This window comes from Ptychodera flava, chromosome 18, assembly GCF_041260155.1.
Source record: "Ptychodera flava strain L36383 chromosome 18, AS_Pfla_20210202, whole genome shotgun sequence".
In the NCBI taxonomy this organism is placed as follows: Eukaryota; Metazoa; Hemichordata; class Enteropneusta; family Ptychoderidae; genus Ptychodera; species Ptychodera flava.
The window spans coordinates 17191623-17211169 of NC_091945.1; the positions used below are offsets into that span (position 1 = coordinate 17191623).

Consider the following 19547-nt stretch of genomic DNA (forward strand, 5'->3'; position numbering starts at 1 on the left):
AATTAAGGTGATGACGCGTTCGTAAAGGACACAGCTTTCTGTGGATTTTTATTCACTGTATGATGAAATTGTAGGTTTTTTAATCTGTTACATAAAGCGTGAATATTATAGCATTGTACCAAAAAAAACTGACAAAGTCTGTCACTATAGATACTGCAAAGAATGGACATTGTAACGTATACGGTGGGAACCCAAGGCAAGAACTGCACGGTTATTTAATGGCAATCAGTTAGGAAGATTTTCACATTGTATCTTGTTGAGTGGGACACAATTGGCTCAGAAGACTTTATTGAATTTCTTTGTATCTGATTAGTTTACAACAACAGCTCCAGGGAACCTTACAACAAAACTGCTAAGAGAATCCACAGAACGTCGCAAGGCTCTTTGAGTGAATGTATCGATTTTCCTGCCAATGATGTTTCTATAAACAGAAATATCTCAATGATTTATAAAAGCTCGGATCAATTTAGCCTCACTGCAAATACTCGAAATTTCGATTTTTGTCTGTCAAGACGAGAAAATTGATGATTGAAATGTGCTTATGTTCTACAAATGAATGCACACAATTAGTGTCCAAGTAAAACACGAATGCGAGCGGTTTTTGTGTCTGAACGAAAGCAAACATGTACTTAGGTGTGTTAATACAATCTATGTGCTTCTTTTGTCTTCCAATGACAAAACTGATTTAGATGAAGAGCGGATACACAGAGGTGATTACGAGAGAAGTGATTTTATCGATCCAAAACTTTTCAATCATTTCATGGAATGGTGTTATCAGTGACTTTGATACAGTCATGTCTTTCAACATATTACTGCTGTGTACAATATCCTCGTCCTGAGGACCGCATACTTGAACTTAGCCATCAGCCTATAAACAGTTGTCATTAAAATCTGACCATTTCGATGTTGGCATCATGGGAAAATTTCTAAAATATATTCTTTACAATATTTGGAAAAAAATGACGAGATAGATAACTATTAGATACTTTACAATTTTCAGGACACCCTCGCTTTTTCAATCAACTTTCCAGTGGCTTAGATATACTTTCAATGGCTGGAGAATGGTTAACGGCAGCAGTGAATACAAACATGTAAGTAAATCTTCTGGAAAATTTTATTCCGAGTTGTCCCGTATCATTTTATCAGGCGCTTTAAATTGTCATCGCATTATCATTTTCAAACTGTTACCTAATATTCCAGGCAACTCGTTTGTTTGTCAACTTTAACATCATTCAATGTACTGGATTTGGTAAATGCGTTTGGCCGTATAGTTGGCATATACTTGATATTCACGGCTATTTGAAGAAATAGATTATTTTTTGTAATACGGTGTATTTGTTATCACGACCATGCGCTCGCCATTAACCATTTGGCTCGTGTTTGCAAGTCCATCGAATCAACTCACGTGGCCACATTAAGGTAGAATGCGCCTCGGGGACAGATAGTCGGACTCTTAAATTTCTACAATTCTTTTCTGATCTACCTCTTGTGGGGGCTCATTTTGAAGTTCTTGGAGAAAGAAAAACTTTCACCGTCTTAGTTTTTCGAAAATCCAAAATTTTATTTTTTACCCCATAGAGTTAACACAGGGATGGCGACCAATTTGAATTTCAAATATCGCAAATGTTGAGTAATTTGTTTCGCTAGTTCCAAACTCTGCACGGTGAGCCCTGATTTTTATTAGTGATTTGGTAAGAGAATGGTTGAAAGTTTCATATTAGAAAGTCAGCAAAAGTTTAAGTCTTTCACTTTCGAGGCGCATACTACCTTAAGCAAGTAAAGCTTGTTGTAGAGAGAAAGATACAATTGAATTCAGATGAGACAACGTATCGATGAGTACCTTCTTCGTTCCTCTCTTAGACAACAGTGCTTTCTTTATACTTGCCATTGGCTATAGATAAATCTGCACAGTCTATACGTGGTTCGCTGAAAGGAAACTTCAGTACAAAGATTCCATTCTCACATCCTATCACTTTTGCAAACCTGAAACACACTGTATGTACATGTGAGCATTTATGCGCTTGAGTTGTCTGTCATGCACGACTGGTTTTAGATACAGGCGGAGAAGAGAGGGTCGGCGTGGAGGGATTGAATAAGAAAAAGTAGAGGATGAACGTCTGGTGTTAGACATCAACTGATGAATGGCGGAGAGAAAGGATACAAAGTCTAAATGGCCTTTGAGGAGTAGACGATCATTTACAGGAAGAATGCAGCGCTTACTTTTTGTCTGTTCTTGATGTTTAGCTCTATGGAAGGCTACAACGAGATTCCCTATAATTAGACAAAATGACAGAACGGTTTGAGGTCGCGTTTTCATGCCATTTACCTATCATACGAATATGCACCTAATAATGCATTATGTCATTGAGTGATGGTTATTGTAGGTTTGGGATGAAGTTAATTGATGAAACTTGCGTCTTGTAATGACGGGATGTCAGGGTAACCCGACTTAGTGAACTGCCAACGGAAACACGAGTTCGCTCCAATTAAACTCTATATCTGTCTAACCTTATTCCTATCCCATCCTTTAAGCCGATCGTATATTACCATGGCAGGCGCGAGAATTTTTTTATCAGTGACCTTGACATGCATTTTATATCACGTGACAAAGTTCACGCTGAGTGTTAAGCGTGATCTTGTGCAATTCACAACGATCTTTGCATACATATTTTGTGTGTCGAAAACTCAGGAATTGAGTCACTTTCAGTCAAGACAATGATCAGTTTTCTTCAGGAGTTCAAGTAATACGGATTCCGAATCGGAATGAATGAACGGTGTGGAAGAAAGAAAATTGTGGCAAGATTTTTCAATTATGTTTAGTATATTAAGTTATAAAGAAGTAAACTATTTTTGACTTCCGGCAAAAATTAGCCAGTGCACAATATGTACGGAAAAGCGCAATGTCACATTTGCAACGGGGAATATATCTTGTTTTCGTAAGACGTGTCGACACAAAGTACGGCTCGAGGCATATATGCGTTCTTTGAATATCTGCTTATTTGATGGCATTCGTTTTGCCAGTCTCTACCATTGCCATCAGTGATATTAGATCTGATCAGTTGGTTGCGTTCGATGAAAAATAAATAATACAAAAGCATTTCTGCTACTCTCTGTCGACAATAATGCTCGTCAACGTCAGTCTAGCGCAGACGATCGGACGTGCTTCTATTACAAGCATACAGGAGTCGGATATCCTCATCTAAAATGAAGAAGTTTCATTCGAAACTCTACTTCTAATACGAGACTGTTATTGGGTTTTTTGTTGCAAGACACCGGTGGATCCATCTTTTTTTTTCTCTCTTTCCAAGAATGATGTCTTCATTCTTGGTATTACAATATAACCCAACGTGCTATTTATACTGATGTGCGGATATTACAAGTGCTGTGTAATTTGATGAGTGGAGGTACATTCCTGAGAGGCATGCGGTATCTGTGAACTTGTTGGACCCGTCATTACTCCTTTGGCATCGTTTCGTCAAATTTGGTCTTGTGATCGTCGACCTGATCCCAATGTCAGGTGATGGCAAGACATGCCATGTGATAACTATCTTGTCCTGTCACGTGATAGCTAGACGGACACGCGCGTGACAACTATACTGCATTGGAATGTAATAATCAGGCTGCCTAGCCTCACGGAAACATGACCGCTGTTTCATCCAACAGCCCTAGGGAGCATATTTCGTTTTTTACGGGGAGGGGGGGGGGCAGGGTACATTTTAAAAATCAATTATTAGATGGTCAAATTAAATGAAGGTTTGTATGCAGTTATTGGGAAAAAGTGATTTTAGAATTTCACCGAAATGTTGATTCACTATATATTGTAGTCTATAAGGAAACTATGAATAATTTTTTTTAATACAAAACTGGTAAATCTGTGTATGTATAGACTCTTGGTTATTGATATTAATGTACTTTATTAGACTAGGGTGGTTACAGGTGCATATGTGAACAAGAAACTTGACTTTGGAATTTCACCGAAATGCTGATCCACTATACATTGTAGTCTATGAGGAAACTATGAAATCTTTTTAGTATAAAACTAGCTAAATCTGTGTATTTATAAATGTTGGACAATTTATGTAAATGTACGTGATGATAATATTATGTTTGAAAGAGCAGATGTGAAAAACAAATATATTGGAATTTCACCAAAGTGATTATTTGTAAAGTTCAAAAAGGATTCTTTGAAAGCTTAAAGGTCAAATGAGAAATTATATATCAAATTAAGATATTATTGATACGGACTGTGATATGTGGGGGGGTCGCTGTTTTTTTGTGCATGAACATTGGGGAGGGTCTCTCTTTTTCTTGCGAACACTTTTGAACGGTTCAGTTTTTCACCCCGGGGCCATATCGTACAAAGAGTTAATGAATCAAATCTGATGAATTTTTTTTGGGGGGGTCACATTTTAAAATTGATGAATTTCATGGGGTCAAATTTTAGAAATTTAATTTGGAGGGGTCGCTTTTTACATTTCATTTGTCACTTAAGTTCCATCGACCCCCACCTCGTAAAAAAAACGAATGCGCCCTTACTTTTTCTCATATAAGATGATTGCCACGTCGTCTTATAATTTTCTCAAAATGGATTCTTGTCGTTTGATAACATGACAGGCAATCCTTGTCATAGTGTAATTGTTACATTCTGAGTTCGAAACACAATATCGTATGATATTACGATCGTTTATCTTCCTGACAAATTCCACTTACAATCGTGACCATCGTCTCAAGTACATATCGATGAAACCATCAATGTATTGTTATGCAAGTTAAAGTCGTCACCATTGCATATTTTGTCCTGCAGATTTACCTACGAAATCGCACCTGTCTTTACTCTGATGGAACGGGTCACCTTAAAGAAAATGCGAGACATAATTGGTTTTGAAGATGGCGATGGTATTTTTGCTCCAGGTAACAATTTTTTTGCACGATATTTAAAAAAAACTTAATTTTCATGAAAGTCCGGCCGCCATTTATTCTCCACGAGGTCAGATTGTGATTTATGTATCACCTTCACATGTTCAAAAATAAATTACAAATGTTTGGGACGCCACATTTAGCAATGGAGATTACAATGGCACAGGGCGTATTTACTATTCCATACCTATCTACTTACGTACGTATCAACCTATCTATCTATCTATGTATCTATCTATCTATCTATCTATCTATGTATCTATCTATCTATCTATCTATATATCTATCTATCTATTTAATACCTTCCTAGCTACATCTGCCTTCCTGCATATACTTACTAATAGAGAGAGAGAGAGAGAGAGAGAGAGAGAGGGGGGGAGAGACTCGTGTATTCGTGTTTCTGGTACAGGTAGCCATGCATATTGCTTGCCAACAGGGGAATTGTTTCCCCGAGCGTTCCAAACGATTGAGTGTGTAAAAGTTATTTACCGAAACGAGGTGTCTATAAAAGTAAGAGACGAATAGCTGTCCATTTGAAAGTCATTTACAGTCGATAATAAATACAGAACCCAAGGGGAAAAGGCACATTCGCTGAGACACACATGGTTAACTCAGAAAAGCGTTTCTGGAGTATTTAGATGCGACTGTAGTCAGGGTAACTACACAACTCTCTGTTGCTAGGCTGCGCTGAGTGAGTATCATAGACAAATCGTGAAGTAGCCACTTCACCTTCTATTAGTCAGAGGGAGAGGCGATTTTGTTAGCGCGCAGAATCAGTGGAGGAGAGAACTAGTTAGCGTGCAGAGTTGTCAAATAAAATTGAAATAATCATTTGAGAGTTCAACAGAGAAGAAAATCGCACTCAGAATTATGCATAAGAATCGTTGAAATTTCTTACGCTTCCCATGGCAGCTGGTTTGGTCGTCATGGAAATAGAGTAATTTGCTCCTTTCAGATGGTTACTAACAATTTGTCAACTGAAACATTTGCTGTACTGAAAGATGAATTGTCCCATCTTTACTCATCAGACGAAAATGAAGCTAATTCCGTGGCGTTCAGCTGAAAAAATTGTACAATCGCCCTTACACTAACATCACTCGGTACAAACAATTCTATCAGTGGACACGTCGCTAGATTTGTACGAGCAGAAACATAAAACGATTTTGTGAAATAGATGGGGAAAAAACTTTACAAATGTGCTAGCAATTTGAGGACCATTTCTGTAAAGGACGTCACAAACTTATTCTGTTACCCTCGTTACGTGAAAATGGAACGAAATCAAATATTGTCTGCTTTTATAGGAGCACTACCTTCGACATGTACGTTGGTATCCCGGTTATTGTGCGATCGCTGTATCGTTGATTTATAAGAATTTGACAAGGCTGCCCCAATAAAAATTTGAGTGCTAATAGGGATTGGTTTTTATTTCTCCTGGTAATGATAGAATCGATCAATATTTTCTCTGGATTATTCCCCCAGGGGGAGCAATATCCAATCTGTATGCTGTGAACGCTGCACGACACAAAACAGCACCGGAGTGCAAAACCAGAGGAATGCAGGCCTTACCCCGATTGGTGTTGTTTGCCTCGGAACACGTAAGCATGTCATCCTGTTGTATTTTGTATCGCTATCGGGATTTCTTTTTTGAAATACCGTCCGTTTGTGTGTCTGCAGATGTCTTTGAAAGGAAATGAACGCAGCAGAACATCCATGATGAAATCTACGCACCTTAATATTTGTAATTTCATCATTTACAAAACTTTGGACGGTGTTCCAAAATGACGTCACTCGAACTAAGGGACTTTATGACTTTATTAATCGGTACTAACTGTCGTTCGGAAGTAACAAGTACACGTAATGTCCTTATAAGGATTCTTTATCGAAAATTGTTTCCTTTCTACATGTAAAATAACTCACCAAGAGTACATAAAAAGGCAGCGTGTAATTTTTACATGCAAAATTTGGTACTACAGAAACAGGTTACCAACATACCGACTCTTTAATTCAAGATGGCCGCCATCCCTGTGTTAACCCCAGTGCGAAAAACATTAACTGTCAATTTTCACAAGCTTATATTTGTTAAAATCGTAAATTTAATTTGTGAACCTGTGGAAATTTTATTTATGCAGTTAGCTTAAATAATAAGCCCCAACAAGTGCTAGACCAAAATTCTATTGTAAATGTTTGAGGGTCAGAATTAAAAGGGAAACAGTCGTCGGAACTGCGCCTGTGCGAGTTTCTTGTTTACAAACAATGTATTTCTTGCACGATATCTAGATGCACCCCATTATCATAGCTGCAACATTTAAATTAGACGATGCAGATTATGACAGAGATGTTTTAACTTTCATCAATCACCGTCGTACCTTGGATACAGTGTTTACATTGGTCGTATGAGTCCCATACGACCTTTGAACGCAGTTCCGACGACTGTATCCCTTTAAAACCTACTCAAATACTTTCTCTTTGGTCTTTTCTCTTCAGAGCCATTACTCGTTGCGAGGAGCGGCGGCAACACTGGGTATCGGCACAGATAACGTGATACCAATACGATGCGATGAAAGGTAAGCTGAGCGCCGCGACGCGTAATCGATAATGATTTCAGTTTGGTTAGCTGTGTCATGCTTGCGATCGAGGGTGTGAATTTAACACTGACGATTTGACACCTGCCAGCGGGTGACGTCATACCATGTGTATAGTCGCCTCGCAGATATTGCCGATCGAAATGGACATGATAGAATATTACGGCGTTGCATTTGTAAGCACACAAGACATTACATATTTTACAAAACGTGCACGTATCGTCAAAGAGGAATATCCATTATGACTGGAAATGCGGCCAAGAAACTGGACTGTTCCATTTTGGGAAAGGTTAGGCCTTCCACGAATGCAAGAGGAGCTAATTGGACCAATTCGCTTTCATGGCTGTAGCTTGATTGTCCATTAGTTGTAAATGCTTCTCAGAATGTCACGTGTTTTGTTTTCCTTCTTGTTTTAAATCTGCAAATGAACGTGGAATTGTAGTATCTACTTGCAACAGATAAGATGGAACATTAGTTTGAAATAGGGACTTGTCCCTTCGGTGAAAATAAACACAGAAATGAGGAAAGAGCCAACAACAAAAAGTGATAGCTAGCTTGGTTGACATGATCATCTGAAAATGATTGCTAGCGCTGTACTCGAGCCCATTAGCCAGACTAATATTCGCATTGACCTTTGTCGTGGCAGGGCCTTTCGACATTTAATGACCATTTATGATTTTGAAAAATCTCTTGTCAGCGAAATAAAACAGGCAAAAGATAAGCTACTATTGGTAACGTATGTCAGATGTAGATTAGAATCAAAGTAATTAAGTATTCTTGTTTCGTAGCTTTCTCCATGGCTCCGATACACAGCTGTAGATATGGCTTTCCAGTGGAACGATCGATGGCTCGTTTCGCCATCAGAAATCGTGAAAACTTTATCCGAGCCTAAAGATCTCTGAACTGCGGTGGCCTATTTGTGGCAAAAACACTTCGTTAACGATGACGTCTTTAATACAGTTTTTTATCATATTTTATCATATTTTGTCTCATTTTTCAGAGGCAAAATGATGCCAGCCGATCTTGTGAGAAAGATACAGCAGGCGAAAGCGAGGGTAAGGATTACCGTTAAGACTTTATTATTGCGTCTGCGTCTTTTGTTGCTATTCAACGTCAGTTCGAGGCGTATTGCAGATAATTTGGAGTGAAGAACCCCTAGATTTATCAAAAGGATGAAAAAGATATCGGTGATGGACATGTACTTGCAAAGTTCATAGATAGAGTGCTTTTTAAAACTACCTGGTGATGAGGAATATTTACAAGCCATCATTGGTTGAGACCGTATCATACAAAAAATACCATGTTGATGACATCCACAGTCCACATTCCAACTAAAACACAGACTTTCACTCAGATGGAAAACGCTTTAAAGTCGTCCGTCATGTGAAACAAATCAGTCACCAGTGAGATACCCTTTTCCTCATAGGGTGTTGATTTTAAAAAATGGAGACAAAATCAAAGTTCACAAATGTCATTTTATTGCGTCTCTTGGTTAACTAACCATCACTATTATGCGTTTATACATGCAACCACTATCTATATATCCATTTTCATTTCGCAACTTCACATTTCCTAAACAGTTCACCATCATCAGTTTCGACCGGATTGAATATTTACGTATATTCGTTCCAGTTCAGTTACTATACAGGTGATTTTTCAACTTGCAGGGCGACACTCCGTTTTTCGTCAGCGCCACGGCAGGGACCACTGTGTTGGGAGCCTTCGATCCATTGCAGTCCATCGCAGATATCTGTGAAAAGTACAAGATATGGATGCACGTGGATGTAAGTCGACCTCTACAATTCATATAAACACAGTGTTTCCATACTTGTCTTGGTGTCTAACGGTAAGCGCAGATTTACAAAAGCTGACTTGCAGCGTGTTAGCAAGGTTATATCTGATTGGTCGATTGTCACTATTCACAGCAACTTAGGTAGTTCATTGTATCATTCAATTATAACGGTAAGATTCTGCCAACCAATTGGATAACAGCTTCAAAATCGCGGCAAGTCAGCCCTAAAATTGAGGCAAACGGCAATATTTCAAACACACAAACCTAAAAATATGGCACAACGTTTGATTGTTCGCCTTCAAATGTATTTGTGGCATGAAAAGTATTTTCTTGATTTTATATCGTGCATACTACGTTGTGAAAATTACAATAATTACATCTACTCACGTTTAAATATTGGTCATGTCACTCCAAAGAGTTTCATATGAACTCGTTTTAACTTCAGTACAGAAAGTAAACATTATTACAAAAAAGACAGAGATATTTGATTATTTGGAAATTTCCTGGTCTTTTCCTCTGACCACACATTCCCTTGCTATTGCGTATCATCAAGGTAAATACCATTTTAATATTAAGCGAACAGGCGCCTTTCAGCCGTCCCATCAAACACGTGAATAAGCCATTTGCGAATCGAAACTAACAAATTTACAATAAAGTCTCCTTGTGTTTCGATGAAATATGACGGCTTCCGTTATCACCGAAGATGGCATTACAATGTAAATATTTATATTTTATCAAGGCTGCATGGGGAGGTGGCGCCCTTCTTTCAAAGAAACACAAGACTCTTCTTGAAGGAATTGAAAGGTTTGTATGACAGGTCACTCACCTTTTCATGTTCCAAAAAATATTTTATCTCCTTATATTCACCTATATAGAATGTTGGCTTGTAGGTGCTAGGACAAATAATTTCACAATTTGGACATCTTTTCCCTTTTTTAGTTTCGTAGTCAAAGGCTTTTATTTTTTATGATCAGCTAAATCTCAGATAGCAGTCATCAGCTTGTTAACTTCACTGTACTATTTTAAAACTTACTGGATCTCAGTCAATACCGTGTAATTTTCAACTCTGATCTGACCAGCACGAACTTCTTCTCTCGTTTGTCAGCTGCCAATTTCTCATCTTATCGGTCAAAATCTTACTATATTCGTAGCTCTTTGTTTCCCAGGTTGCCAATGCTCCACCGTCAAGTCTACACTCAGTCTTTCTACTTCTTAACCAGCGAAGTTAATTCTTGCCAGCGCTCAGTCTTTATTGTGTGACCATCTACTTTTAAATATTCTCGTCTCATTCGCAATGCTAGAGCATCCAGACATCAAGACGCAGCTTTCTCCTAGTCCATTTGTGGCGTGCTTTACATCAAGGCTACTTTAGACAGCCACTTATTTATTCACACGGACGTTTTAGTAAATACGATGAACTTGGAGAAATTACAGTGTGTCTGTTTCACAAACGACAATCAAATACTATATATCACTAATATTTGTCTTTAGACTGTCACCTCTTCCAAATATGTCTAACAGATTGATAATTAGAAAATAACGGATGTTACGGATGGAATGGGACGTACTCATTCCTTTTAAAACATCAAACATCACTCAGAAGATACGAAGTTAAAATCCGTATTTCTCAGTCTCAATCTATTGTATTTTCCTGTCTTTTCTCGACTTTATATTTTCTTAAAATTAGAGCGCTGGTGTTCATGACAAGGCGTTGATGAGCGATTTGATATTTCATGATCTCTAATTTGTATTCACAGAGCTGACTCTGTCACTTGGAATCCGCACAAACTGATGGGTGTCTTGCTGCAGTGTTCAGCTCTTCTGTTGAAGCATGACGTAAGTACTTCCTGCGCAGCCCCATGGCCAATGGAATTACTGCTGGTCAGGACACCCTAACTTGGTCATGACTAGCAACTTCCTGTGTGAACTTTCATTTAATGTTTCATGGACTGCCATGAAAATGCGGAAATCAACACTGGTCTGTAACGATCAGCTAGGTAGCCTTGTGTGTGAGCGTGCATTAACAGGCATTAATGCTGTAAGGTACCCCTATCTTGATCGTGCATCGGTACTATCTACCTGCTTGGTCGTTTTCAAATGCTTGCCACCATAAAAATGCGTCGCAGTCTAGGCATTAGAGCGGAAGGCAGTTTGCTGAGTAATGGCTAAGCACCCCTCGCTCACTGATGGCCCAACACCAGTAGGATGGCACATCTAACTTTATCATTACAATCTACGCACAATCTGTAAATACCTAGCTGCGATTTTCATTTCTGTGGCATTTTCTTCCATCTGCTATGGGCTATACTCAAAATATCACCAATTTATGCCTGAAGTAATACAAAAAGGTAAATTAGAAATGAACAATGGTATTGTTCAGCATGGGCCTGCATCCGATAAAAAATTTACTCTTGTGAATATGTATAATCAACGAATATCGTAATACTAAACGGCAGATCCTAATTCTACACTGTTAAAAAAATGAATGATACGCTGCGGATGGTCACGTGTTTGCAGCATTTAATGGCCCGTTTTGACTATCCTTGTGAAGACGTGACTGGGTATTCTATGATTCGATCAATGTCATAAAACACTCAGGATAAAGCGATATGTCAAATAAAAAGTGAAATATGGATCTAACGTTTCTGGTCTGGTGTCGCTCACTGACTTTCCAATCGAATCCTGATTGAATTGACTTTTTTTTCTTTTCGCAGGGGCTTCTCGAGAGCTGCAACGCAATGAATGCCGGGTACCTGTTCCAGCAAGACAAAAATTACGACGTATCTTACGATTCCGGCGACAAAGCAATACAGTGCGGCAGGCATGTCGATGTCTTCAAACTCTGGCTCATGTGGCGAGGAAAGGTTCGGATTTTTGTATTGATAGAAAAAATAAGTGTTTACAAGGAAACAAATACAGCTAAACAAAAACTCGACAAAACAGTGTACAAGACAAACTCGATGACATTTTCACATCTATTGCAAAAACTACTTTATTACATCAGTCAAGACGCACAAACTGACTATGCATGGATAAACCTTTTTTCTCGTTCTTTGTATGGAGGCCCCGGGTAATCAGATAGTCAGCATTAATTTCTCTCGTCATCAAAGTCTCGCGTAGTGTGAATTACCTCTAGTTTTCATATCGTGCGTGCCGTATTACAAATTGAACCCCAAACTAATTCGACGCGCCTGGGGCTGAGTACCTGGTCACCATGGTGACGTGGATTCAGCAACAATGATACGGATCCTCGATGTCAACTATTCGAAATAATTTGGTAGTCACCCTTCGGATCGTTCGATGAACCCTGAAAATGGAAACGGCGGTCGCGTCAATTAAGTACACCGTGCATATAAACATCTTCTCAAGGAATGGATTCAGGGTCACGTGATTTTGTTTGAAGCGCCCCGTTTTGCAAAGAGTGTCTTTTTCAGGCGCAAACGACGCCAAGAAGTGTGACCCGGAAGCGATAACTATAATGGTAGTAATGATAAGAACATAACAGACGTATTATGTTGAATTATACGTACTTTTGGTCGTTTTACAAACGTTGCTGGTGCTCGAGTCTCTCGCCTCAGAACGAAAAGTAGACAAGTGTCATATTTGTAGCCAACGAACATTTCGTGCCCACGTACTTTGTCCAACGATTGGGTGATTTGCGATATGTATTAAACAATTTACGAGACCATAAAGATGCTACCTCTGGCAAAATCATATCATGTTGCTTACAAGAATATCTGAAGATGAATAAGTATCAGAAAATGCATTTACCGACATCTATAACGCTTCCAGGAACAACTATGAAGATATCGGTTGAGAGATGGCGGACATAGATAAAAGCGTTAAAGTATGCATGGCTTCAACATAAGAGAGGAACAATTTCACGCTCGGCGACGAATAATTACACCCGTAGGCTAAGTCCTCCTTGGCCTTGTAAACAATTTAGACAGACACAGAACAAATGGCAATGTTTGAAAAAGTTTTTGATGGGATGCGATATCCGCTGAGTGTTTTGTCTGTCAGACGGTGACGAGTTATCGTCTTTCGCGCCACGCTTTTACATTCAAACTATCTTATCCCTTCGCCTGGTATATGAAAGATTCGTTTAATTGCAAAGCGTGAAAGACTTCTGGGTAACGATTACGCCATAAACCGTAAAATCCAATGATCATGGTTTCAATACACTGCACAAGTAATTACTCCAAAATCATGACTCTTTGATCGTCAAATGACTTGACCCGAACAAAGCCTTACAAATCACACGCAAAACGTCTTACCCGGCTTCCTCATAAATATAAGCTTGCCTATGAACGCATGGATACCCTTATTCAAATGTCTATTCGATTTTCTTTCTCTTGCAGGGCAACAGTGGCTTGGAAATGCAGATTAACACAGTCTATGATTTGGCAAAGTAAGTAGTAGTGGTATTAGTGTGGTGGTAGTAGTGGTAGTTGTTGTGGTAGTTTGTGGTGGAGGTAATAGCTGGTGGTTTCTAAGTATTAGATTTGTGGAACTTTCTCAGGACTATTTCAAAGGTTCATGTCATCTTAGCTTCTTCTATAATAGAACAGAAGAAGGGATAAACTTGCATCTCTGTAATTGTAGAGGCTGGTGCCCAGATATTTATGAGAAACTACGAGATACTATTTCGTGCGCAAGCGCAAAAGCGTTCGCCTTTTGTGTAGTACGCGCCTTGAAATTGAAAGACCTAAACTTTTGCTGGAAACTTTCCTCATTGAAATTTTCAACCATTCTCTTGACAGATCAAGGATAAAAATAGGGAGCCGCCTTGAAAATTTGGTACTAGAGAAACGAATTAAATGTATATAACATTTACCGATATTTTAAATTCAAACTGGCCGCCATCCCTGTATTAGCTCTATGGCGAAAAAGAAAAATATTAATTTTCAAAAAAGTAAGAAGGTGAAAAAGTTACTTACTCCAAGATCTTTAAAGTGAACCCCCGTAAGTGGTATATCAGGAAAGAATTGTAAAATTATTAGAGTCCGAATATACATATCCCTGAGGCATATTCTGCCTTAACGCCAGTTTACGTCATAAAAAGAATCTGCTCGTACATCTACCGCGTAGACCCACCAACCAAACGGTGTAGAAGTGAACGACCCACCAACCAAAAGGTATAGAAGTAAACGTTGTGTTAAGAGAGTACTGAATGCAGATTGTCCATCAAAATCTAAATATCTAACTTCTGTTTCTATTAAAATCGTTCTACTATTTATCTCTGATGATGTTAAGTACCCTGTTCTTGTTTACAAATTTTATCATCAATTCTTTGTCTCGCAGACTGGTACGTGTCTTACTGCTGGCCGACACTTGTGCTTCTGCACGAACGCATGACACGTCTCGTGCTTCTCGGAGTACTGTTAATGAAGGCCTTTATTTTTGTTTATCTGCAGATACTTCTACGAGAAAATAAAGGACAGGGAAGATTTCGAAATGGTTCTGGACGAGGTGTGTGTCCTAAAGAGATTTCTGCTCACAGTCTTTGAAAATTTATGAGCATATTTTTAATCGACGTAACATTTAGCTTCGACCCCAGTACTAGTCAAGCAAAGACAGTGTAACAGAATGCACAGTGCGTTGAAGCTAGACGCAGCCATTTGGATTTATCTTCGTTTGAGTTAAATTTTGATTTCTAGTTGACTTTAACTTCTTTTCATTTAAATGAAAGTGTCGTGATCTTTATCTATTTGAACCTGTGTCGTTTTAATCGTGGCACGAGTAAAAAGGAATGATGTCATATTTTACAATGTCAAGGTTGCTAGTGTCAATTTCTTGTTTTTATGAGTTACATATTTATTCCCTGCGTGACCATTAATGTGTATATTTCCATGTGTAAATGCGTTTCCGTGTCATCTCAATGCTAACATACCAATGGCATTTGCCGTTGCAGCCGGAGTTCATGAATGTTTGTTTCTGGTACATTCCTCCAAGCCTCCAAAAGATGACAGACGAAAGGGAGAAGATGAGACGATTGCACCGGGTAAGATTCTTTAAAAGTCAGTAAATCACCGAGTGTATTGTATGAGATCTCTCCTCAGCGGTGCCGCTAATATACCTTACTGATAAAAAAATTAACGAAAACCCCGAGCATCCGGTACGGGTGAACCTCTCCTTCTCCGAGACTAATGTCCCGCACAATACGAGATCTCGCGTGGTTTTGATATTGGATGTACCGCTCGGTTGCCAATCCAGTGAAAATAAGTATCCAGTGAACATACTAAAACTGATAAAAAATATACCTGTGTGCAATTCACAACACTGTATCACTGGCTGCTTCTCCTGTATTACAAGACAATGGTCACAGTTAGGCAAGATCTCGTAAAAATTGTGCGGCATGGAAAATGGTCCATTATGGGTCTTTCCTGAATATGCCGAGGATAATGAACACCAAAAGGGGCTTAATAAAAGGGGTACAGTCGTCGCAACTGCGCTCAAAGGTCGTATAGGACCCATACGACCAATGCAAACACTGTATCCAAGGTACGATGTTGATTGATGAAAGTTAAAACATATCTGTCATAATCTACATCGTATAATTTAAATGTTGCAGCTATGATGATGAGGTGCATCTAGATATCGTGCACGAAATACATTGTTTGTAAACAATAAACTCGCACAGGCGCAGTTCCAACGACGGTTTCCCTTTAAGTATGTAATCATATGACAGGCAGTAAATCTAAAATTAATTGATCAATTATTGTGATACTTGCTTATTCAGTTATCATATGTAAATTATACTAAAAGCAATGATAAACATAAGCTTACGTTCGCAGTTTTCAGGGTTTTTTTGTCACCACTTTCTCATTTGCTTTCTCAATTCTAATTTATGGTAGGGGTAGTTGCGAACACTCTTTATGAAGATCTATAACTCTCTCACATTTTACAATGAGAGGTAATCTAAACCCAGTTTTCAACACACCTGCAACTTCCCTAATTTGCATGTTTCCTGGACAACAGACGCAGAAAGCGACTGCATCCTGTTTTGGTAATAAAATAAAAAAAGAATACATGTTTGTAAGGATTAAAGAATGGTGTTTTGTGGGGGGAAATACATCGCCCCTCGTACCCTGTTTGTTTAGAAAAGCGTCTTAATTTTCTTTGTCGATTTTATCTCTGACAGGTGGCGCCCATCATCAAGGCTCGAATGATGGAATGTGGTTCCACTATGGTCGGTTATCAACCCCTTGGCGATAAAGTGAACTTCTTCCGTCTGATCATATCGAATCCTGCCGCAACGTGCTCCGATCTCGATTTCCTCATCGCGGAAATCGTCCGCCTCGGAAACGATTTGTGATTTCGATCGCCCAATCGACTTCACTCAACGTAAAAATGGCTATGCTGATAAATATTATTAGTTAGCTTTTTTTAACAAATATTTCATGGAGCAAAACAATAAAAGTGGCGGTATAGGGTGACCGGATCTGCGTCGTCAAATTGCCAGCTCTATATCCACAAGATTCCTCATACCGCTGATCAGCTGATTATGTTTTAGCACGATTGGAACTAATTTGGGATAATTGGATCTTCATATTTTTTAAATTTCTCAAAAGTGTTAGGTGCCCTATAGCTGAATGTTGCGATATTATAAATCACTCATAAAAAGAAGTGTGTAACTTGAAAAAGCAGATGAGGTTGTATTTGCAGCGTGAATCGACATTACTTCACCATCCAATTATACCAAATTAGTTCCAATCGTGTTTTTTTTTTGTTTTATATCGCAAACGACAATCACCCTCAAGATATCATCTCATAAGTTCATTTCCCTGGCTACCATTGAGTCTCTTCTCTGTTGCCATAGCAATTCACAACCACATTCTTCCTGTGGCTACGTCATCAAAAGAAATATGTAAACTGAAATATGAAATTAAGAGCAATACCAGGGGAAGGTGGTCGTCTAAACAGTGAATAATTTAGTCTTGACTGTGCCTAGGCCATATTAGTATGCATCATCAATCTAGGGGGTGTTTGTATTTATTTATATCGAAAGGCCCCCCTAAACAGAGAAGATTTCTGCAATAAATAGGAAAGAGCACATATTTCTTCAGCTCTACCTGTCTCTCTGTGTTAAAAAGTATTTAGTGATTAAAGACTGGGAAATACACAACTTTAGCCATGTTTGTGTAACGATAGATATTAAGTTACATTACATTGTAAATATCACTGCACTGTGAGTGTCCCGTCCCAGCCAATCAAAAGCGACAGCTCGTTCTTTCAAGCTTCAATGTAACCATATTTCCATCAAGCAAGAGATCGGGTTATTCTTTGCAAGCTGAAGAAACATGAAATAGGGTTCGAGGGTCATAAATCAGGATCTTTGATATCAAAAGTAAACAAAATAGGGGGATATATCAGAATATGTTTGAAAGTATTTTTTTTGCAATCGGTGACGTCATGGTTCGACAGTTTGGTAGACTGACCACACAAAGACAGAGTTGAGTAATTAAAATACTATGAAAGGGTTGCAGTGTTGTTCACGCCTTGAATTCGCATAACATATGAAAGATCATTCCTTAATTTGACTGTAGATAAAGCGGTCGTCGTAAAGCGAGAGATTTTCAGGACGAACGCATTTCAGCATTAAAAGGAATTTTTAAAGTCACAGGACTTTAAGGTCACATCCATCTATGCTGGGCATTTCTTTTTGTAATAAATTGTTTCTGTTTACTTTGAAATCCCACAACCATTGAACGAAAGCAATACTGTAAACGGCAAATAATAGTTTTAATTGGCATAATTACGTCAGGTTACTCTACCGACTGAGTGTTTCAGTGGCCCAATGACAAGCGTCATTATGTTCGTGGATCGTGTTGTAACTGGTAGTTCAATGTCGTGGCGTGTAAGGTCGCATCAACTTATTCATTTGCAATGTTTGTAGCATCTGCGGATGATTTGTTTAAAATTCACAATATAGTCCTTACTCTACCATTATTGCGACGGCGATTCAACAACAGACAGTTAAATTTCCCTGACACGTATTTCTGTATCCACAGTTGCTTGCCATCTGTAACCTCTTATCACGTACATTATTGTTCAAATCACTCAAAATCCACTGTCTATCGCTGACAACTATGATAAGTAATATACATCTGCTTGAGATTCTACAAGTCTTGCATTTATTTTTTTTTAATAATAAGAAGTTGTGAGTATATGAGTTAACGATTAAAGTTCCTTTCTGTGGGCGATAATGTGACAGGGAAAAAACATGAATTGTAGCTGTATTCAAATTTGCTAAAATCTGCAGATTCATGATCGATTCTCATCAGATACATTCTGCTACAGATTTTTTTTTCGTAAGCTGTGTTTTTTTTCATCCAATATTGTACATAATTGATTAATTGCCATAATAGATACCTTTGCATTGCTGTCAAAACACGGAGCGATCGATTTCGGGACAGATAGAATGCCTGGACAGCTTAGCGGTAAAAAATACCGAAGTGTGTATGTCATTGCAATGGCTGTTGTTTCCTTTGTACATATGTATAGTACGAGAACGATAACTGTAGAACAATGGATTGGAGTAAAGATGTAATAAATTAGAAGTATGAACAGTAAATCGTGCCACGTGTTGTTTGTTGGGCGAGAGTTTGACGTTGAGTCCGCATTTAAAGGAATTCATTTTACGATTCAGTTCACCATCTGCGTTTTATACAAAGGGCAGGGAACAAATTTCCCAGTGTCATGTGTGTGCCGATCGTTTAATCTATTGAGTAAAATACTTCCGCTTCCTGCTCGGATCATCGCCAGGCATCGCCTGAGTCATTGTCCTACATTGTGTGACATTGAGCGAGCTGCCAGGCATCGCTTAAGGTCAATCACCGGTTTTTCCAGAGTCATTGCCTTGTACGACGTCGGTCATTTACCTGCATTGCTCAGGGTCCCTGACAGGTGTTGCATGGTTCTTCGTCGGGCATCGTAAATGACGACCACCCAGTAAGTCATTTACCTAGACTACGTTCGCCATCGAATGATGTCAAATAGGCATGGATCGACGTCGCTTGCTTCAATAATTCTGACAGTTTGCCTCACATTAATTTGGCCATATACCGGCATTGTGTGTTAGTCATTGATCGGCATTGCTCTGGTCATTGGCCGGCATTGCTCTGGTCATTGACCTATGGTCGTGGTTACTGACTGACATTGCCTGGGCACACTAAACTTGGAATGCTAGCTCATTGACTGTCAGTCGTAGGCATCCTCTCTCTCTCTCTCTCTCTCTCCCCTCTCTTCTCGTC

The 19547-nt window shown here is 38.8% G+C and overlaps 1 protein-coding gene across 1 annotated transcript in view; it reads left to right on the forward strand.

The window, feature by feature from the left end:
• Nucleotides 1-18868, forward strand: part of LOC139117027 (glutamate decarboxylase 1-like) — a 41290-nt gene extending 22422 nt beyond the window's left edge. The window contains exons 4-16 of the mRNA XM_070679831.1: nt 1001-1091; nt 4805-4911; nt 6397-6512; nt 7402-7481; nt 8500-8554; nt 9167-9283; nt 10031-10095; nt 11049-11127; nt 12006-12155; nt 13653-13702; nt 14709-14763; nt 15206-15295; nt 16436-18868. Coding sequence (XP_070535932.1) covers nt 1001-1091; nt 4805-4911; nt 6397-6512; nt 7402-7481; nt 8500-8554; nt 9167-9283; nt 10031-10095; nt 11049-11127; nt 12006-12155; nt 13653-13702; nt 14709-14763; nt 15206-15295; nt 16436-16609 — 1229 coding nt within the window. The 3' untranslated portion in view covers nt 16610-18868. The remainder of the gene's footprint in view (nt 1-1000; nt 1092-4804; nt 4912-6396; nt 6513-7401; nt 7482-8499; nt 8555-9166; nt 9284-10030; nt 10096-11048; nt 11128-12005; nt 12156-13652; nt 13703-14708; nt 14764-15205; nt 15296-16435) is intronic.
• Nucleotides 18869-19547: the final 679 nt, after the last annotated feature.